This window comes from Falco rusticolus, chromosome 6 (assembly GCF_015220075.1).
Source record: "Falco rusticolus isolate bFalRus1 chromosome 6, bFalRus1.pri, whole genome shotgun sequence".
In the NCBI taxonomy this organism is placed as follows: domain Eukaryota; kingdom Metazoa; phylum Chordata; class Aves; order Falconiformes; family Falconidae; genus Falco; species Falco rusticolus.
The window spans coordinates 8,258,400-8,281,116 of record NC_051192.1 but is presented as its reverse complement, the minus strand read 5'-3'; the positions used below and the strand labels follow the sequence as shown (position 1 = coordinate 8,281,116).

Below are 22,717 nucleotides of genomic sequence, written 5' to 3'. Positions count from 1 at the left end.
TATACTTATTTTCACAAACTCTTCATCTAATATTTGCTATTTTATATATATTTGCTAATATATATAATATTTGCTAATAAAAAAAAAATATTGTCTGCATTTTACAGGAAGGGCAGTGGGGCATATGGAAACTAAATGGCATGCTCAGGGTCACACAAGCAATCAAGCATGCAAGCTGTCCTATAGGAGAGCAGGAGTTTAACCCACAGTTCCATCAGCTTAGCCACAGAACCATCACTTGGTCACTTAGCACCCTACACCCAGAGAAAACCCAACCAAAGCTGAGAACAATTCTACAACGCCTTTAGGCTACATCTGTATTGTTGACATCAGCTGCATAGGTCAGGGATGCAAAAAGTCAAGGTCCCTGACTGACAAGACACCCTTAATGGCGGCAGAAGTCCTGACTGTTGATACGGTTACTCTGGCTAAACTCTGTCTGTATCGGTGGAGCTGGCTTTTGTTTGCGGGAAGGTTGTTAATTCACCTATGTGAAGCACAGTTTTGTCAGCAAAGCTCTGCCCCTGCTGACAGGACTAGTGTTACGTACTGATGTCCCTATTCTGGTAAAGTTGTCTCGGTGTGTACACCAAGCTAAGCACGTTTGAGTTTATAATCTTATGCAGTTAAATTGCAGTGGTTTTGTACTGTAAAACAGTGGTGCTACTGATCTGAGCGATTTGGCACATACTTCAATTCATTGCTTACCCACACTATAAATCTGTAAAGCCAACAGGAACAAATGTGTGGTAGTCATCAAAACAGGAGCCAAGATCAAAATTCTCAGATTCCTGCCCTTGGCTTCAGCTCTCCAAGCTTCAGTTTCTTACTTTCTTGAATAGGCAAACCAGTTACTACTCAAAAATCAAGTGTTAAAACCGTGCCTTCTTTTCATTTGGTGAAGGACCATGACTCATAAACAGCTCCACATCCATTAACAATTGAAAATTCAGAGAGTTGTCTAAAAATGTAGTTCATACCTGATAGCAGCAGCACTTACAGTAATTGTATAATTCAATTATACAATTTATAATTTAATTATAAATCATATTCATTTAATAATTATAATATAATAAGTATTTAGAAGAAAAACCTTATTTTTCAAATTTATTTAAAGGAGGAAAAGTAAAGCATAGTGGACAGAGTAAGTACTGGGGTTTGGTTAGTGTGAAAAAAATCCGAAAAACACAGAGAATGGAGATATCACTGAGTACGTGAGCTTATGAAATACCTTCTGGTATGCCTTGATCTCTGTTGTGAAGTTATTTGTTCCTCTCTATACTAAAGAAAGTTTCTGAAACATGTAATCATTGTTAATTCAGCTTCAGCTTTACAAGCGATGAGAAATTTTGGGAATGTCGTATACATAGCACAGCATCTGCTTACCAGCGTTTTGAACCCTGTGTCCTTTACCTCCAGTGAGGCCAGTGAACGCTGTATCCTGTCTATTTTAGGATTGTCTCTTCTCAGATGTTTCAGTAATTTGCTGTGTGAAGTTAAACAAGTTATTTGTGGCCTGGGCTGCAAAGGTGCATCTCTAAAAGCAATAGGTTTTCAGCACCTTTGACTTCACTGCCTCTCCACACAATGGGGCTATCGGTGCCTGATTTTTCACTGAGATTCAGCAGCTCAGTTAGGCTTGGTGCCCTTGGAGAACACTGAATGAAAGGTCATAAAAGCCAGGTTTTATTATTACCTGCAAGCAAATAAGCAGCTTCTATTTAAATATTGATTTTAATTATTTATACATAATTCCTCAAACAATGAAATTCTAGAGAAAAACGCTAATTTCTTTCTCCATTCATATTTTTAAAGGATTGACTAATGTTTGAATGCTAAGAAATGTGCATTGGCACCTGATACAAAACCTATTGAAGTCAACGTGGGGTTTTTTTTTCTTGTTTTCTTTCCTTACTGGATCAGGCCTTTACAGAAATCATAATCATCTGTGTCTAAATTCCAAGTCGGTACACCTCCATGTTTTGTTTTAGTCAGTCTCTTGGCTGCCTAGTGTTGCTGTTTCAAAGAACAATTGCTGTGTGACCTTGAACTCTACTAGTTATTTTCCTGCCTGTTCTGGGATTTTGTGTTACAGCAGCTCAGTCCACTCACTGTGTGCTTAAGGGTACAGTTGCTACAAGCCTGTGGGTTGGTGCTGTTTAGATAAAAGGATTTGAGTGTGTGTGTGCACGCAGGTGATTCCAGCCAGGATGCTGCTATAAGATTGTTGTGTTCCAGCCTGTGTAGACTTAGACAATTCCTCAGCAATGAGGCATGCCAAGGCTTGGATGGGGCTATATACAAAGCTGGAAAAAGTCAGGCATTTCTAAAAAGGGATTTGCCATTTATGACATAGCAAATGCTAAACAGAATTTGAGTGAGCTGTACTATGAAATGTCATATTCATTTATGATCTTGTGTGCTCATTTCAATGTTTTCAATCACCAAGATAATTTTTTTTGAATGTAGTTTCTTGCATATCCATCACTTCCAGTATAGCATCTTGTTTTCAGCCAAGAAGACCGCTCTCTGTAACACTGGAGAGTCTTTTTGCTTCTGGAAACGTGGGCTCAAATTGTGCTTACGTGCATGATTAACATGAGCCTGGTTCTGAAGCAGTGCTAAAGCATGTTGCTCAGCAGGTTATTTTTGTGACACTATCACTATTCCTAAAGTGAGCTTATACTTAAGTGCTTCTCAGGATCAGGACAAAATCTGACTAAATTTGTAATTCTTTACAGATAAGATTGAATTACTTCTAAGATCAATAGGAATGGTTTAATGATTTTTAAATTCCAAAGGCTGCAGATTTCAAATAACCAAATAGAAATGATTGTTCTCTTAGCTCTGTAATACACATGCAGCAGTACTTTGTGTATACACGATAAGCAAAATTTCTTCTTACAAAATGTGAAATCTAGTCTCTTCACAGCTTCAGTGTTGAGAGAGATACAAAAAATTAATAGGACAAAGAATGTAAACCTGTGTTTTATTTCAAGTAAATAATCTCCTATGAGTTACTCCTTCCTCTACTCCTGCTTTAAGCAGAAAAACGTTCTTTGACACATACAATACAGTCACTTGAAGTAAACTACAACAGGCGTGGAGAGGCAGTGGAGCTACACTGTTTGATGCCAAGTGGTAATCTAACTTGGGATTTTTGACCCACACAGGAGTGCCCTTTTTAAAAGTTGTTTTGGTAATATTATTCTCCTACCTATTTGTCCACAGCACATATCCCTTGGAAGAAATAGGATAGCAGAGATATTATGGGGAATGACTGAACCTCCCTGGCAGAGCTGGTGGAGGAACGTTGCACATTACCTTCCGGGACTTTGACCAGAGCTAGTACAATCAGTCCCTCACTTTCATGGAAGGGCACCTGCCCTTATTCTAATTGACAAAAGGGGATAAGTGATCCGTTGAAACAAAAATAAAATTTGCAGTACTTTCAGGGATGTGACCTGGAGTATCTGAAAAAATACCCTGTCCATATTCTGGTATATTAGATTTGGTATGTGAAAAGAGACCACAATACAAATCTTCATATCTCATCCACTTAGTGAACTCACAGGTCACACAGGAACGTTATCCAATAATCTCAATATGCTATAATGAAAAAAAACAACTTCCAGCCATGGCAGTAAAATATATCTCAGCCTGTTTCACCCAAAACACCATGCTTTGTTGCATCCCTTGAAGACTAACAAAAAGGCTCGCTCCAAAGGAAGGAAGCGTGTTTTCAAGTTATGGAGCCCTTGTATAGTATGACTTGTTGGCAGCTTTCTCTTTATGTATTACAGTTCTACTTTTACAGTTTTGAGTTGTTTCTATTATATTTTAAAATTGTTATAGCATTTTATTGTTACTTGGTTTATTATCCTTCACTTTCAACAGTTGCTTGATTGCAGCACACTTGAAGCCTCTTCTAAACATCTCAGCTTTATGCTGAACCAGATTGCTCTGACTGGACTTAGAGGAGGAAGCATGAATGCTGCCCCTGGCCTAGTGTGTGGCTTCCTAGAGGAAGGCTACCTCTGTTCTCATCTTGTCCTCTGTGAATCTCTAAGTTACTGGCAGAGTGATTTGTACATGCCTCTCTCCAATTGCCTAGAGAAAAATGCTCAAAAGAAGGGAACAAATTCGATCTGCATTTAATGTCTTGTTCAAGCCTTAAAGTAAATCTTAACTTCATGTCGCCATACTGTCACATAAAAGTCTCAGCAATGTTCAGTACTGGGCAAAGTGTCCTCAAGGAGCAGCAAAGAGCTAAGTTCAGTGGGTGATGATTAATCAGTAGAAGTGAACTTCCAAAGTGCCAAACACATGTATTTTACTATGGTCATGATGGCTGCAGGAGAAGCAAGGAGATTGTCTGCCATCGAGATCAAAAATTCTATTTGAGACAGGCTGAGTTCAGAATCTCAGGATAGAGCCTTGAAAAGTTATTCCAGTCTTAGGCAGAATAGTAAGTTCCTTTCGGTCAAGGTAATATAAGACTACTAAGCAGGTGCAAAAGCAGTGCTAGCTGCTGCACCCTTTGTGGGTGAACCGATTCATGCTGGTGGCATACGTGGGCCTGGAGAATCCTGTTCACTGAACCAGCCAGTTCTAGGGTGGAGCTCTGTGATGGGTTGCTGGAGAGGAAGATGAAAACTGTTCTCTGTGCCCCAGATCTGAGCAGCCCCTATTAGTATTGCCAGGCCTGTGAGAGAGAGATCATGTTTTGAGTGCAACCTGAGGTCTGTTTCTCAGTTAAATAATTTCAAAGTGTATGAGGCTGGAAAGGATCATTGCATTATTTAAAAGGAAATGTGTATTTCAGGCCAATTAATTTAAAACTGTAACAATCTTCAGAAACCTGATAAAGCCCCAGACCAAAGCGTTCTGGTCTTCGGGAAATCAAATTGCTTGTGCCACAGGCATAGCTGAGACAAAGATGGTTAGATACCTTAATTGTCTTAAATACCTGCACGTTACAAGTGGGTACTTGATTTTTCTCACAACAGAGGAGGTCGATCCTGTTCCAGCGCTGTGCTTCTTGAAATGCTGAATGTCTAGATTACACATGTCTATACTGCAACACTTGCTTACCTGGAGGAGAAATACTGGGGGCAAAAAAAAAGAGGGGGGTGGGTGGGGGGGAGAGCGGAATTACTGAGGGCCAGTGGAAGAGTGTAGACAATGCAACTGCTCCTGTCTTTCAGACAGTCACACAGATTTTTATCTTCACTCTTAGTGAACTGGACTACCATGATGCTGCAAGTGTCAATGATAGATGCCAAAAGATATGTGACCAATGGGACAGCCTGGGAACACTTACTCAGAAAAGGAGAGAGGCACTGGAGGTAAAGCATATAACACTGATCAGCAGCTCAGCTGAGGCAGGGAGCGGGGAACGAACCATTTGTTTCAGATCTGGAAACAGTGCAGTCGAGCACCCACTTTGGAATCTGAACAGCAATAACCCCTTTCCTCAGATCTCCATTTCATTTCGGTGTGGTTTTATCTGCAAACAGATTGAATTGCTCAGAGCAGACTTGACAGTACTCAGCTGCCAAGGACAGTCCTAAAGCAGCAACAAATGGCATGCTGTTTATAGCCCCACTTTTTGGGAATTTGATGTTCAGCAAGGATAACAAAAGCCCTTAGGTGTTTACCTTTTCATACTTGTCTGAGTTTAATCAAGTGTGCTACAGGATAATGGCTAGCACTGGGTTAATTTTTTGGTGGTGAGTATTCCAACGCAGTGAGATACTTCCCAAACCCTTGTTCCTTAAGAAAAAAAGAAGTCACACACATATGACAAGGTGGAAAACATATGCCTAACTCCTCCTTTTTGTATTTACAAGAAATGACTAAAGTAAGATTAGCAGATTTTGATTTGCAGATAGATTACAGTAACAAAAATACTTCAAATATCATTAGTGAAAAAGTAATTTCACCTATTAGCCTTCAAAGGCACACACCCCTTTCAACATGTTGGATAGAAGAGTATCTTTACTGCAATGCGTCCTATGGCCTTGAGTCAGAATCCTTAAAGCAGGTGGTGAGATCAGTTGACAATACAATCAATTGCTTTTGTAAAGATCAGGCATGACTTTGTGCATGGCAGGGTATGTGTGCGGAGTTAGGTCTTGCCCTAGTAACAAAGGACTGTACCTTTCCCAACCTGTACAGAGGACGGAGAAATTGCTTGAAACAATTGATCAGCTTCACCTGGAGTTTGCCAAAAGAGCTGCTCCTTTCAACAACTGGATGGAAGGCGCTATGGAAGACCTACAGGACATGTTTATTGTTCACAGCATAGAGGAAATTCAGGTAAGTGGTTGTCTATGTTTTGACTTACAGTCATAGGGAAAATAAGAAAGGAAGCTTTTCCTTCCTGGTGAGTAAAACATCTGTAAGAAAAAGAAACCTTACCTGTCTGACATTTTCTTTGTGTTAGGCAATGTCTGCTCTATTATAAATAGGGCTCTTCATTGATATGAAAGCATATTCCAGAGATCATGGAAGAAGCGATGGTCCTGATAAAGTGAATGAGGGCTGTTTCATGAATGTATCTACACGTATGATTTCCTGTATCTACAGATATATGTAAACAGGGTGTTTGAGAGGGTGAGAGAAGAGCTGTGCTTATTTACAGCAGATCTTCCAGATGTTGGAAGAAACATTAAAGTTTTCATGCTTTTCCTCTCTGTTTCTGATTTTAGAGTTTAATCTCTGCACATGATCAGTTTAAAGCTACTTTGCCAGAGGCAGATGGTGAAAGACAGGCCATCCTGTCAATCCAGAACGAAGTTGAAAAAGTTATTCAGAGTTACAGCATGAGAATAAGCGCAAGCAATCCTTACAGTACTGTTACTGTGGAAGAGATTCGTAGCAAGTGGGAAAAGGTAAGCATGCTAAATTCATAAATAACATAGTATTCTAGTGTAGGAATACTAAGAATATTCAGAGAACTTTATAATAAATCTGGAGATTACTCTAGAATATCAGATGCCAGAATGAACTTTCTACAGTACCTTATGCTCTCCCTTACGTTTGCTAGGCTTGCTTCAGAATATCCCTTGCTCCCATCGCTCAATATTACCTATGTCCTTTCTAGGGGGGCAAGAGAAGCAGGTGTTGGGGCTAGTGCAAGCTGGTGGCTGGCCAGCAGATGGGCCAGGGGGTCCTGTTAAAAGAAGAGAAAATTATTTTATTCTTTCTCTCAGTATAAACTGAAGTTCATGCATCTCTTCTACACAGCTTCTACTTTTCACAAATGTAAAAAATGAGCACCTTTAGGATCATTAGTGTCCTGTCCAATTAGACTGAAATTGGCAATTACCTTAAAAAATTACTGAGGAGGGATTAAAGGGAGGCTCCTAGAGCTATCGCACAAACTTTATTTTGTTAGTGACCAAGACAGATAATATGCTGAAGGGAAATGATTGTGTAGAATGTATGAATTTACCAAATACCTAAACTTCCATGGACAAGAACACACCCTCAATGGGTTGTAAAAACCAAGTAATAAGGCCTAAATTCAGAATCTCCCAAGGCAATCCAGACGTATAAGCCAAAAAAAGCATTTGCAATGTATTAGAGGCCTTCAGATATACCTGATGGACAGGATATGTCTCATGTTATCCTATCATAATAGCTGTGCTGGAATAAAATGTTTTGCACTGACTGTTCTTAGAACAATTACTTAGAGATTGAAAAACCAGCTGTTTCAAAAGAAAAACAAAGTAACTGCTCTAATATCAGTTCAAGGTTAAATAATTGTCGTGAACTTGAATCCAGCCAGAGGTGAGAATTTCTTCTTTCTCCTTATCAGTTTCTCTGGTCAGGCTGCCCAAGACCTTGTTAGCAATTTCTTATGTTAGCACAGAATTAGTAATTAAAACAGTGGTCGTGTTTCTGGCTTGCCCTTCTGATATCAGCCTTCAGACCAATAAGAAAAATGAGTAACTGTGGACTTATTAGTTCCATTTGTTTTTAAAGTATTCAGTTGTGCCTGCTCACACTTAGTGCTTTCCCACTGTAACAGGTGAAGCAGCTGGTGCCTCAGAGGGATCAATCCTTGCAGGAGGAACTAGCCCGCCAGCATGCCAACGAGCGCCTGCGTCGCCAGTTTGCTGCTCAGGCCAATGTCATTGGGCCATGGATCCAGACCAAGATGGAGGTGAGTGTCAGACCCTCATGCAGAAGCTGACAAACAAAGTGGTTTATGATTTTTTTTATTTCTGCTTTATATACAAGACAACAGCAGTCTCCATGATAGTTCACCAGTTTTTTGATCCTGAAGTATTTAGCACTTGTTAAGATTATGTTTAAAACTGTGGAAGCTTGTACAAGTGGTACATTGATGGTGAGCGGGAGATGTAGCTTTGAAAAATCACTCACTAAACAATTGCTGTTTAGCTTCTGCTTTCTGTAAAGGAAAGATACCAGGATCACTGTGATCTTAATACTAATTCCAGAAATAAACGTGCCCCATTTCTTTCGAAATGTGTTTTCAACAGTGAAATTTCTTGTCTCCACTGTATGAAGGTTTCATTGCTGTTGCTTCTTAGTATGAAAATATTACATATTTATATGAAAGTTGGTCAAATTAGCAAATCTGAAGCTTAAATTTTGTGGGGCGGGGTGTGTGTCTTTGTTTCTGTTGACAGGAAATTGCCCGCAGCTCTATTGAAATGACAGGGCCTTTGGAGGACCAGATGAATCAGCTGAAGCAATATGAGCACAATATCATTAACTATAAGCACAACATTGACAAACTGGAAGGAGATCATCAGCTTATACAAGAAGCCCTGGTGTTTGACAACAAGCACACCAACTATACTATGGAGGTAGCCATTTACTCCTTGTAGCTCTTAGATTATTCCGTCCTCTTCTGCCATATAACCTCCTCCCCTGATCTGAAGAGCCTGCAACAGAGGATGGGATTTGCCAGACTTTCTGATAATCTCATAAGACTTGTTTTATTTTCACTTTTTACTTTTAGTGAGGAAGTATCCATTTAGAAACCAGTTACATATTTTCCTGAAGGCCATTTTTATTTTTAATGATATTTGGTCATAATATAGAGTTAGCGGTATGGAAAAAGGTATCGCATAAATATTTAGAGCTCATTTTTTGCTTACTGTACTTTTTATACTCTAAGAAGAATATGTTTGATTCTTTAATAAATCAGTATTTTCTCTCTCATAGCACATCCGTGTTGGATGGGAGCTCCTACTTACCACCATTGCTCGAACTATCAATGAGGTTGAGACTCAGATCCTGACAAGAGATGCCAAGGGTATCACCCAGGAACAAATGAATGACTTCAGAGCATCATTCAATCATTTTGACAGGGTACAGTACTCCTGCTTTTTCTCAACTAGCAATATTTATTGTTCCCAACAAGTTGCTTTTCATTCCAAACGTGAGCCTTTTAAGAAACTGCAAATGCAGTAGCAATGGGCTCTTTTTAAAACAGCAAAAGATCAGTTAACAAAGAATTTACAGCCTTATGAAATTATACCGTTGTACAGATATGTTAAAGGTTCATTTTTACTCTTCAAATGTAATGCAGAATTACAGTTCTGCTAATATGGTTGAGCATTTGTTCAGATAATAGGCAGAACTGGATAAATCCGTGTGTTTTGGAAAATAATGTGCCCCTTTATTTTAAGGCAGTCCAGCATGTTCTGTGTACTTGCCAGCAGCTTCCATCTCATTAAATTTAGCTGTAATCTAGATTAAAGTTTATTTTACTTTGAATCCCAACATATCCTCCTAGAAGTAGATTTGTAGGGAATATAATTGAGGCACTGATAGCTGTCAAGGAAAATCCTTTATTTTTCTGGCTGTATATGGGAAATAAGAGGCTGGTTTTTTCAGTTACCTAATCATGGATGAGGAAAAAAGTAGGAATAAAACCATTATTGTGAAGAAATTTAACTCAGTCCTGTGAGTTACACAGTATTCATGGACAGAGGGTTAAAAAGGCAGCTGTTAATAGACACAACAGCAAAACACATGCAGACAGGGATCTGACGTTCCCAGCCGGAGAAAAATCTGTACATGAGTTAACTCTGCTGGCTCTGTGCTCACATGAACCTACCTTCAAAACCAAGTTCACATTTCAAATGCTGGAAAAAGATTACCATAACGCAGCACCAGGCTGTTGTCTTTTCCCCAGTACAGATTCCTGTAGTTAGAGGACTGTCCTTAACCCCCCGACCTACACTCTGTTATCACATGAATCGGCTCCCTCACATCATTTCAGGCTATAACAAAATGCCTCTTTCTGTTCACTGACATCCTCTTTGTCCAGCTCTACTCAAAATGGTTATCCATACCTGGATTGGTGGTTGATGCGCATTGGATGCTGACAGTCATATTTTGCTAAATATTTTTTAGAATGTCTTTAATTGGTTAGAAAGAAAAGCAGAATTGCCAAACCTCTGCTTTCTGAAGTAGCACACAAACATGGGAAATGTTAGCTACACAGGAACTGGGAACAGATTTTGTGGAATATCTTAATGTGATTGTAGTGCAGCATAATTCCTTTCTGTATTTTCTAAGGAAGCATAAGGTAACATCACAGAAGCAGAGATAAATTTCCTGGGGTGGAAGAAAGTAGCATACTAAATTCCTTTCTCGAGGCACTGAAGCAGATAACTGAGCAATTAGAGCTATTAAGAACAGACAGAGTTCAGGCTTGGATAAATTACACACCAATATTTGAGAGACCCTATTAAGGGAAACCACGCATTTTGCACAAAGATTTGACAGCTCCCTAAAGACAAGGAAGCAAGGTGACTGAATCCTAGTATAACTTACACTACCTGGCCATTTCTAGCGTCCCTGTATCTTTGTAGCTCATAGCTGAGTTTCTCTGCCATGCTCATGGCAAGGCTGGTTCAGTGGCTGAGGAGATACCACGGCCACCTCTTGGTGCCTCAGAAATTCTTGCACGGAGAAGCTAAATCAACCAAGTGGCAGCAACATCAACCGGCCCTATTGTTACAGACCTTTAGACTTTGCAGATACAGTAAAACTTAGGAGATGCCAAAGGATACAATAGAGCAAGGCTTTAGGAAAGGCTGTACGGCCTGGAAGAGGGCGGTCGTTTCAGGCAGCTGCAGGCAGGTTGGAGCTGGGCTGTGACAATGATGCACAACACACAAGTGCTTCCCAGCTCCTAGATCCTTGCCTGTCCTTGGCTGTCTCCTTGCTTCAGGCAGTGTCCCTTCTGCCCTGGCTTCTGTGGCAGGGAGCCTGAGTGGCTGGGTCAGAAGCGGAAGGAGACAGGTACGTTACCAGCTTCTATGGCCTCAACAACCTGGGCCTGGGCTGCTTTAGCTGCAGACCTTGCCTTCCTCCATGACAGATGTAATCCAAAGGCTTTGAAGAAGAAGCCTGGAAGGATCATGTTAAGGGAAGAACCATTTTGCAGATGCCCTCTTAGAGTATACTCCTTCCCCTAGCATCAGACATAGGAAATAGGTCTGTGGAGGACTTTTGCACCGACACCATGCAACAATTATGTTCTTAGTAGCATAATGCAAGTTAAAGAAAGGAAGAAGTTAAGATCTAAACCCACTCAGCCATCAAGCCAGGCTTTCTGCAGGGGAAAGGTCTTAGAAACACTGATGAAAGAGAAGGTTTTACTGATTAAATTACACTATAATTTAGTGGGAAGATGCAACTCAATCTACACAGGCTAGAAGGAGATGTTGAACAAACATGTTTGAGAGAGGCAGGCTTCTTTTTTTTTTCATTTTTATATCCTTCTTATGTCCTTGCACACTTGAATATTTAGTATTGGTGAATGAAGGAAACCTGGGGTGCTTCAGAGTTACTTCAGAGTGCACAGAATAACAAGGACTCTAAATTTGGAATTTAGATAGAGAAGGCAGTAATGGATTCTTTCATGGCCTTGATTACCTTAAACAGAAATGAAAATGAAACTGGATCATCTGAATGTAAGCACTAATATGAAAAATGCTTCTCTACGTCAGACAGAATTACCCATATATATAATGTTGCCACATATAATAATTTTGTTGCGCTTAGCAGCAGTTCTGAATGCCTGTCATAGTTTAAAAGAATTGGACTGCTATTCACAATGATGTATAGCCGGAAAAGATCCCCAAAATTAATACTGTCCCTGACAAGTAGGCTTTAAATACCTAAGCACAACTGATTCATTTATGCATGCTACAGCTCTGACTTCTGTGGCATTTCTCCAGTTTAAGACTTACCTTAATGTTTGACTAGTAATGTGTGTTGAGGATGTTGGCAAAGTGCTAATATGCAGAGTAGCTCCCTTCCCCATTTTAAAAAATCTTCTTTGGTACACATAAACCTAACAACTTTTTATAGAGTGCTTCTAGAAACAACTTGCTTCACTTTTAAATCAGAGGAAGGAACCCCCATCTTTCTCCCTAGGAAGAATATATAAAAAATTGAAAATCTTACAGTTCATAATCCATTATAGGGCTGAATTCTGCAGTTGTTAGTCCTTTGAAAGGAGTTAAATTATTGGGTGAATTGTTATAAATGGCTTCTACATCTCGAATATCTGAAAGAGAACTATTTGGTATTTTACAAGGATTTTTTTTTTTTGGGGGGGGGGCTACATGCCTCATTTTCTCCAACTGCAGTGAGTAAGTGGGCATCATCCATGTAAGAATTACAAGGACAGAAAGAGTCGTGTTTCTTTCAGTGCATCCACCAGCAAAGACATGCTAGCACAGAAAGCATTACAAGTCGTCCTTGTTAAAGGCAAGTGGTAAATATGCCATCTCCCTTGGGTCAAGGGGGCAGCCCTCTAGGCTCTTGTGTTTCCAACAGGCATGTACACACACTGGTACCCAGAGGTTATTCCTGAGGATGCTGCTGCTTACCCACTACTACTTGCTGGAGGCTTTGCCTGAAGGCACAGTCTAGCTGTAGGTATAAATATAATTCTTCAGCAAGGCTGGTTTTCCTTCCTTTCTTAATGTGACTGCATAGAGGAAAAAAAGGTGACAGTGGGACACAATGTCTGAATCACAGAAGGAGTTTAGAAGTGTTCAAAATGGTGCATAGCTGAATTATGGTATGCAGGCAAACTGGGACACCAACACAGATATGTTGTTAGTCACTGGTTTTGAGCCTTTTTATGTAGGGAATCCTTTTTCAGATTTAGTATATTTACTAAGTCCTAACTAAGATTGCAAAGTATGTGATAAAATATATGCGGCTGCTCTGCATCTAATATCCTAATGGATGTTAATATATTCTGGTATTGATTTTTGTGCAAACTATAGATTTTAAGTAGGAGCTGTGCATGTAGAGCAATAGCATCATGCCACCCTATATTTTACTAACAGAAAAACAATTCCCTATTAAAGGAACGACATGATCAGTCTTATGCAGGTCAATTCGCATTCAGGAAACTGAAGGACCTATTCAAGAATGGATTACTGCAACTCAGAAGCTCACTTGTTTTATAAGGCCACATGTAAATCACAAAAGAGAAGGAAAAGATTTCTGGGGACTAATAATGAAACATGAAGGGGGATTTCAGTGTTTTATTTTGTATTGGTAGGAAAAGATGAACAATGCAAAGTTATTTATATGCTTTAAAAAACTAATTTCAGTGCTTAATGTTGGTCTGCAAACAATAAAAATAAATACAAAGAAACATTTCCCAAAGAGAAAGCCCTTGCATGGGCTCGATCTATGCATTGATTGCAAAATACCATTGCATCCCGTGAAACTCTGATATACTGCAAAGGCAAAGACGCCTTTTTAGGCCATATATGATGCAGATTAAAAAAATTTGCTGTGAGAATGTGAATGACCCTTACTGGGGAGTCCCGCTTAACCAGATGATGGTTGTGAGCTCCAGCACAACCATTGCACTCCTCTCCTAAAGAAACTGGTTTCTCGGTAGATGTGCTGGCCTCTCTCGCTCTTGTCTGCCCTTCTCTATCTGTTGCACCACTGCTGCTGCCGTGTGTGTCTGGTTAGGGAGCTCCTGCACATAGTGCACACCCACCTCTGGTGTAGTCAAGTAGCTGATAGTGCTCTGCCCACAACTGGTAGAGGAAGTGGAGGGACAGAATTTGGCTCTTAGCTCCCATTTTTGTACCATTTTGTTTGCAGTTTCACAGTAATATTTTTGGCTTTAGAAATAAGGTAGAACGAGCTGACTTCATTCCTGGTGTGCCCAGCCACAGCCTGTCTCTAGGACGAGAGTTTCAAGCCAGCCCACATTAACATTTTCAGAATGATAAAATAAACCATTTTGAATGCTTTATAGCAGGAATTATCCCATAAAATGGAAATATTAAAGGAAAAAAGCTTTGCTGTGATTATGGCTTTTAACTAAATGCTGCTCCAGATTTGCAGCTTTACTTTATCTCTTGTCATTGACTTCCCACTGTTATTTTTCATCTTTCCTTTATGGAGCTGGTGGAGGTTGATGCAGAGGGAGTCAATATAACAGCATGATATGTCAAAAATGCTTGGCATTATTAACTTAATAAAGCACCACTTTATCCTATTAGTATATTAAGTAAACCCAGTGCATTTGTTAAACCTCCAGTACTTTTAGTTATGCATAACTATATAGACATTTAAAAAATAAATGATTAATCTAGCAGGCAAATATGTAGCAGATGGAAACCCCTGGGTCTTCTCCAAACTGTCAGCCTGTAAAATCAATAAGGGTAATATTTTTTCATCTTAGAACATCTCTTTAATTGTGTTCATGTTAACTCAATCTGAAGCACAGCTCTGGTAGACACATTTTGTATGAACAGGAAGAGAAAGACAGGCCAGTTGGCTGCTAAGAAATTAGTGTGAATTTCTTGACCTGCAAAATGGAAAAAAGTATTGCTTCAAAACAATGATCCTGTTTGATGTGGTGTTACTAAGAGCCATTTAACCTGGAATTCAATGGATTCTTTTTAAAGTCAGTTTTCAAAGCAAAACCTTACTGTGTAGGTTGTTGAAGGAGACAGATAATGGGAAGCAAGTTAGGTCAGTTATAAATTTATGTTGTACTTCTACTCTCTTTTGAGATATGCATGTTCAGTTGTTAAGTAATATCATCAAATCAAGAGTGAAATAACAGTAGTTGAGTGGGGGAAAAATGTTTTGCCCAGGTTCAGTGATCTTTCTACTGCCTCTCACATACACTGTATGACAATAGAAAATGAAGGAAGCAAATGGCAGATCGATAGAATCAAAACTGCCTTATCATCAAAAATGTTTAAAAAGCACCTGTAGAGGAAGCACAGTTTAACTCTGTAGTTGAAGTAAGGACCCTTTTCCACTAGGAAAAAACCTACAGCATGAAACTGGAAAAACACTTTTTAGGTGATTCATTGCAGTATGTTGACATTATGTTTCCATGAACTTCTGTGAAAACATGGTTATTACTACATGAGCAGAACATTCTTTACTAACCAACTAACCTGATCTGTGATTTTTTTTTTTTTCTTTCACCTTCCCAAATGCATGACCTGTGATGGGATGATAGGATGAATCTGACAATCTACATTCTGATGAATTTAAAGCCTGCCTCATCAGTCTAGGACAGGTTGGAAATGACCTGCAGGTAGACGAAACTGATATTTTTCTGTTTTCAAATAGGCCAATATAATAATAGCCAAAGAGGCTGTGGGTTTAAACTCCGATGTATTGGTCATAATGCTTTGAAAATATTCTGCTTTGGGGAAGACAACTGAATTAGATGGACTGTCAGCATCACTAGGAGCCATATTTTTCTATGAATTTTTCAAAGATTCTTCAGGTTGTTTCTTTTACTTATTTGAGATATTTAATTTGGACTGTGCTAGATAACTATCGAGAGCTCCTATGCTTCTGGCACTCTGACTTTTGCTAATTTTCCTTTCCTCAGATTTAGTACGAGCTCTTTACTGCTATCTTCTGATTTAGGAAGACACAATACTCTCCAAACTGCTACATTATATCACAACGGAGAGGAAAAAAATATTTACCTTCTTACTATCATGCCATTTAATGTTTGCTCAGCTTTGAGTCAGGAATGCCACAGATATGTTATGGACTGGAAAATGAGCAGCCTCCTTTTATAAAAGGTCTTCAGTTGACCTCCTCCTAAGTCTTGCAAGTCTCATCCTTTAAGACAGCACACACACCTCTGCTGTAGTCCAAGTCTCGGTAGCCTGCAGTCAGAAGGAAAATCCCTGTACTTACTTCCCATATGTCAGCAGACGGCTCTGATAACATACCTACCTTAGCCCTGGAGTGGAGTATTTGAAATAGTCAGTGATACACTATTTTCAGAATGTTTTTAACCATACTCCTAGTCACTACAGCATTCTATGTTTCAAAGACACTTCAATCAAGGAGGCAGCTGGAGCATCTCCTGAGTTTGACTGGTTTAGTAACAAACTTTTCTCCTTGCCTTTCTCTTTGTCTTCTCTGTATTCTTGTCCCGTTCACCTCCTCCCTTATCTATCCCCTGACCTTTGCTGATGTTACTTTTTGTGGTGAAAATGTCTGTTCCCTGTGTGGTAATATGTTAGTTACTTCTTCCTTCTTTAAAACTGATGGTGATTCTGGTAACCTGCTTGGGCAATATCAATGGATACTGTTCATACCCTGGATCCAATATGCCAATGGTCTAAACTTGTCATCGCTCTGGAAACGACCCTGGATTCTTCAAACCTTCCCTTCTATATTCCTTATGTTATTTTGGTCAATAGAGGAAGAACGGATTGATGGACCACGATGATTTCAGAGCTTGCTTAATTTCAATGGGTTATGATTTGGTATGAATTTTAAGAAACAATGGCAACTGATTCTGCTCACAGATTGTAATATTAACCACAGCAATACTAAAGCTTATTTAAACTGACAGAATACTAATGATACAATTTGCACTAGAGATACTAGTTTCTTGTTTCTTTGCTTTTTCTCTATTTTTGAATGGTTAAAAAGGAAGTTAACAGTAAAACTAGACACCTGAAAACCATATTCTATGGTCTACTGCATTGCTCTTCGAATTAAGAAAATGTTAAAAGTTGAAATTAACAGTTACTAAATCATTTTTTCTTTCTCCTTTTTCATCTGCATGAGGAAGAATGAATTTGATGCTGTTTGATTCTCATAAACTAGCTTTGGTGGTTGCAGTTTCTTTCCTTCACTTATTTGTTCTAAACATTTTCCCCCAAATTCTCCCTTTTTAGTGGAAAAAATCATTAGTCTTAGTTGAACTGTCCTGTATTTGGCATTTCAGAATCGTTTCCCTTACTACTTACTTCAGTGGCTCTGCAAGCACACTGCTTCTTGGGCTATTGTTTCACCTCCCTGTGCGGTACCTAAATGACAACGGTTTTAGGATGGGGTGGAAAATGGAGTGTTAAAACAAGTTAAACAGGCATTGAGGGAAGGTGGAAGGGGGGAGAAGTTGCAGAAAGTTAACTGAAAGGTACACACTATGTACTTAGGACAAAGAATATATTTTTCAAAAGCATTGAGTCCTTTTTAGAAAAGAGGGGTGGGCATTTCAGATCCCAGATTTCATTGACTGACATTTACTTTCCTAAATCAGGAAGATGCTTTAAAGACTTTGTAAGCACTGGTACCTACTGATTTATGAGATACAGGCTGTTGGCAACTGATATTACGGTGACCATTTTTTTTTTTGTTTTGGATTCTGTGAAAGGGTGAAGCTGAGTTTGCCCGAATCATGTCTCTGGTTGATCCCAATGGGCAAGGAACCGTCACTTTCCAGTCCTTCATTGACTTCATGACCAGAGAAACGGCAGACACAGACACAGCTGAGCAAGTGATAGCTTCCTTCAGAATCCTGGCTTCAGATAAGGTCAGTCATCCTGCTGCTGGCTGTAAGGACTCAGTAGCTCTCCTATTTAGCCCTTCTTGGCTGAAAGGCTTGTACAAGCCTTTCAGTAATAGCGAAGCTTTGTTTTCAGTTTCTCAGACTTCAGAGAACGCACTTGCTTTTTCTTGTTTGGAACCAAGACTCTTAGCTGAAATGGGTGCAGAATTCAAGGCTTGGCCTCCTGTCACAAAGAGCCGACATAAAATTAGACATCTTCAGCATGACTTAGACAGTTTGTCTGTATAATGGATATATTGTACATCAGATTATTTCCACACAACAGCCTGGATTAGAGGGAAACTCGTTCTGCCTTTCATGCTGTTGTCTGGATGTTTGAACGCAGAGTTTGGCCCTCTGGACCATAGCCTGGGTGACTTGCACAAGACTTCACCTAATTATGAGCCATGTTGTGATCTGACAGCTCATTCAACAGGGTGATGTGTGCAATGTGGTGTACCCCTATCCTAGGAGGAGCAGGAGGCGAAGGCCTCCTGTAGTTACTGGGTTTGTGGAGGAAGCTCCTGAATTTGGCATACTTTCCTCCCCACAGCCAGATCCACTGGTGAAGGAGTGGTGAATGAAGATGCAAGGGAGGATAATGGCAACACAAGAGCTTCTGGAGTAGTCAGGGCCACACACGGTGCTGCCAGGAAATCAGTCCTGTGCTATAGAGACAGGAGGGATCACAGCAGTGCACGTCTATTTGCCCAGGCTTGCTCTATTGATAGTCTTGTTACGGCTGTTTGCATGGATTTTGTGATCTCAGTTACTGTGGACCACATTTTGAATTCCAGACATGTTTTCAGTAGGAATTAATGTGGAACATGGAAGCCAGGGTCTCAGGAAAAAATGGTTTTCATTACTTTGCTATTTTAAATAATGGCAAGTCTGTTAACAGAGGCTATCCTTCATATCATAAATGCAAACCATTCAGAGCAATAATGCATCTTTCATTACAACTGTATTAGGACCTTGAAACTAACAGGGTGTAACTGAAAATGTGTCTGTCCCGCCACTGCAGAAGGGGCAGCAGTGCACTAGAGATGCTGACTGAACTATCCATGGATGAGCTGTATCGGCAGCAGCCGGTACAGTGCTCGGTAGCTAACACGCGCTGCCACATATCCTGAGACTGGATTTTGCCCTAATCTGTTTGTTGGTGGAATTATCCCCTTCAGCTCAACATCAGGGATGGAATTTACCAGGGAAAAAAAATGGTCTTAGAAAAATAGGCAGGATGTACAAGTTTATTAGGCACAGCTACAGAAAATAAACTTATTTTGTGTCTTTGAAGAGTACATACTGAATTTGTCAATCCTTTCCCCTCTCCCAGCCTTACATCCTGGCAGATGAATTACGTCGCGAGCTGCCTCCTGAGCAGGCTCAGTACTGCATCAAGAGAATGCCTCCGTACACCGGCCCAGGTTCTGTTCCCGGGGCTCTGGATTACACCTCTTTTTCATCAGCACTGTATGGAGAAAGCGACCTCTGATTCTGTAATTGGCCGTATTCATGGTAGACACTAAAAATACCCACTTTATTGCCCAGATTGCTTCTCGAAAGCTTTGACAAGCTGATTTAAAAATGAGTTTTACAAATACAGTAGGTACCATCAGTGTAAAGTGCTAGTAGCGGAAGTAACTAGTGTATATTATAGTGTGCAGCACGCTAGATTTCTGCATTGTTGGTTTTAGGTTGTCTGTCCTATAGAACGCTAGAGAAGATACTAAAAAAAAATCACAAGATATTAGATTTGGAAATATCCATTCAGGAAATAGAACGTAAAACCTAAGAACATTGAAACTCACAAAATATTTCTCTATTTTCAAAATGTTTCAATGCCATATGCGCTTCTTCTACGATGTTCATAAAACTTTGTTAGAAGTCCTGCTTTTTTCTTTCATAGAGCAATATTATTTTCCTCTAATGATTTCTGATTTTGTACACTTCTACCAGTGGAATAAAATATTAAAATGCAGTTTTTAATGGAAGAAATATACCAACCAAGTAAACTACTTAATTATGAAAATAATTCAGAATGCTATGCTTTTGTCTCTTAAAGATGGCTTTGTCTTATCACAAAGAGTTGTAATATAGGGGGGAGAAGCTGAAAAGCTGATTAAATTGCGGGTTTAGATTTCTGTAAGCAGTACTTTTAGGCCTTTAACTTTTACAGCTGAGGGAGTACAACTTTTATAATCAGAAATAATAAGGAAGCTAATTTCATGTGAGCTGTTTTGTTTTGAAACCCTCATTCTTGTCTGTGCTGGACAGTCTTTGTTTCTTAGTATAAGAAAGCCAGTGTCTTGTGTTAGTGGGCAACATTCATCTCTGTCCTGCATAATGCAACATCCTGTCTGAGCAAAGGTAGTGTGGTTGTCTTCCAGCTTTAACTGTTCAGTGCTCAAATTTCAGTATGTCTTGACTTCTGGATCGCAGGCAGTTCTGTCTGTATTATGCTCCTGTGCGCTCGTCATTTACTGTTTTGGGTGGGGTTTTCTTCCATCTTGAGAAATGATAGAGAAGTAAAAGCAGTCACTTTTTTACTTGAATCCTACTGACGCTGTGGAAATGCAATGTAATCAAACAAAACCATTTACAAATGGTGAAGTGAGCTGTGCAGCCCAGTGCTATTAAAGCAATGATGTGCCTATTAAATAAAGTCTGCTTTTCAAAACCTTATGAGGCTCTGTCATTGGCAGTCATCTGGTGGTTCCATCTAAGAACGGGAAACATTTCTGAACATTAAAGGAGGTTTCAGTCTGCCAAAAGTTAAAAAAAGTATGTCATGGATTTCTATACACTGTGTTTGCATGAACAACAGTCGCTACATGCTGAAAGGACAGGTATGGCTTCATGAAGTGAGATGGAGCTCAGAATGAGTGGGACAGTTTCCATTTAGTCACCTGAGCACAAATGTCCATAGGTTGCTAGAGCTGTAGCTTTGATTTCAGTGAGACTTAGGCACTAATGCTTTTGAAGATATTCGCCTTAGCTTTTCTGTATCTCTTTTTTTCTTCATGTGCAAAAAAGGAGCTGCTAAGTATGCAATGATGCTTTCACTGGCCTTTGCTTTGAAATCTACGAATGGGAAACATTAAAAATCTGTGTGTGATTTCAATCCTAAAGCAGGTCTCCTGCAGGTAAAGTGCATGTGGTGGGAGCAATTTCCAAACAATCCCAGAGAGGAGATAGGCAATGACCAAATACCTCTTCCTCCTCCACCTTGTGTACAAAGGCCAGTAGAGAACTTCAGAGAAATCCTAGGGCTAAAATCACATCTCCTACAGTGCCTGTGCAGCCTTGCACACAGCCAGAAGCTGCTACTGCCACTGCTGCTACTGCCACGGTGCAGTGCCATCTCTTTTTGTGATGACAGTGCTCGTACAAAGTCGGGAAGCTCTGCCTTACAGCAACGGCATTTCCAGCTAAATGACTGCTGGGCAGGCTGAATCTTATTAAAAAATAAATCTCTGTATCTCTCATTGTCACGGTTTAATGCAACTAGAGTAAAACATTGAGCTTCCAAACGTGGCACAAAAGCAAAATCTCAGTGCTACAGTCAGGATTATGCTAAAAATTGGCACAGAGACAGCATATATCTGACACCTCTGTCAGGTGTCATTCATGTTCTCTACCTGCTGATTTCTATACTGTGATAGTCTTCCATTTTTTATAGTATGGAAGAGACTCATAAACTACTCCTTTAGCTAAATGTTCTGTTGATTAAAACGTGTGAGAGATAACAGTATCAGCAGCAAGAGAAAAAGACTTTTAGAAGTAATTTTTTCATTCCCATATCAGGTTTCTAATTTCTGTAGAATGAACAAAACCAGTGGCAGATTGCTGCAGGGATTAACTGCCCCATCTGTACTTGCCTAAAAATGTTATACTGTATTTATTAGTTTTAATAATACGTCTTTCACATAACAAAAGGGTGTATCATAAAGTTATTTCTCCCAGCATCAACTATTTTTAGGGTAACCAGATTGAATAAGTAAGCTGTGTTATTTTACCCTGAAGAGGGTAAAATTCAAGGTTCTTTAAAATATTCTGTGGTCAAGTTCCAGAGCAATGGGTTTAACAGAGAAATTTCCTTTTCCTCGAAGGCTCCATTTTTAGTAGGTGGCATTTGTGGTTTTCTGTAGAACTGCTCTGTTCACAGTGCAGTGAACAATGCAGTGACGTTTTATGTCTATGCAATTATAGCAGCAAACTAACTTTACTTAAAAAAAGCATGGTAACGGAGCGCAAGGCGATGAAAGTACCGATCACAGGGGCCAAATCAAGGGTCAACGGGTCAAGGTACAGCATTATTTTGATGGCCATGTGAATGAAGGTTATAGAATAAATTAAAATTAAAAAAAGTCAGTAAGGTTTTAAGTTGCTTTAATGACTGTAGTGCAGATGTCTTCCACGAGTTTACACGGATACAACAGTTCTTTGAAAATCTTCCTGCCGAGATAATCTCGATTTTCTAGTAATCATTTTCAGTCAGTGATCTTCAGAAAGGTGCTGATGCAGGCAGAAAATTGTTGCCAGCTCCGTGCTACCTTCATACCTCCTTGCTTCACACCTAGCACTTCTTTTCTTACCTACTGGCCACAAAAGGCATGGATCACAGCTGCTCCTAGTGGCTTGTATTTTCATCACTGGACTGTGAACTGAACTTGGCAGCATTACCGGACCTGCTGCTCTTGTTTGGGTACTGCAGGTCTGCCTCCTTGCCAGTGAGGTTCCTGCTCCTGCCTGCCTTGCCGTCGCTTTTGTGCCTACTCTGTCACCAGGACCTTCCAGTTCTCCTGCACGGGGTGAGCCCTGCAGCTTCGACTGATTTTTCGAGGCACT

At 39.8% G+C, this 22,717-nt stretch overlaps 1 protein-coding gene across 8 annotated transcripts in view; it reads left to right on the top strand.

The window, feature by feature from the left end:
- Positions 1-20,551, top strand: part of ACTN2 (actinin alpha 2) — a 69,784-nt gene extending 49,233 nt beyond the window's left edge. For 2 of the 8 annotated variants that reach the window (XM_037392746.1, XM_037392743.1), the window contains exons 13-21: positions 5,240-5,348; positions 6,181-6,321; positions 6,714-6,896; positions 8,039-8,173; positions 8,664-8,843; positions 9,205-9,351; positions 15,521-15,598; positions 17,693-17,851; positions 19,203-20,551. In XM_037392746.1, coding sequence (XP_037248643.1) covers positions 5,240-5,348; positions 6,181-6,321; positions 6,714-6,896; positions 8,039-8,173; positions 8,664-8,843; positions 9,205-9,351; positions 15,521-15,598; positions 17,693-17,851; positions 19,203-19,361 — 1,291 coding nt within the window. In that variant the 3' untranslated portion in view covers positions 19,362-20,551. Of the gene's footprint in view, positions 1-5,239; positions 5,349-6,180; positions 6,322-6,713; positions 6,897-8,038; positions 8,174-8,663; positions 8,844-9,204; positions 9,352-15,520; positions 15,599-16,730; positions 16,797-17,692; positions 17,852-19,202 lie in introns of all 8 variants that reach the window. The other 6 variants (XM_037392748.1, XM_037392749.1, XM_037392745.1 and 3 more) reach the window with 4 other exon arrangements.
- The last annotated feature ends 2,166 nt before the right edge of the window (positions 20,552-22,717 follow it).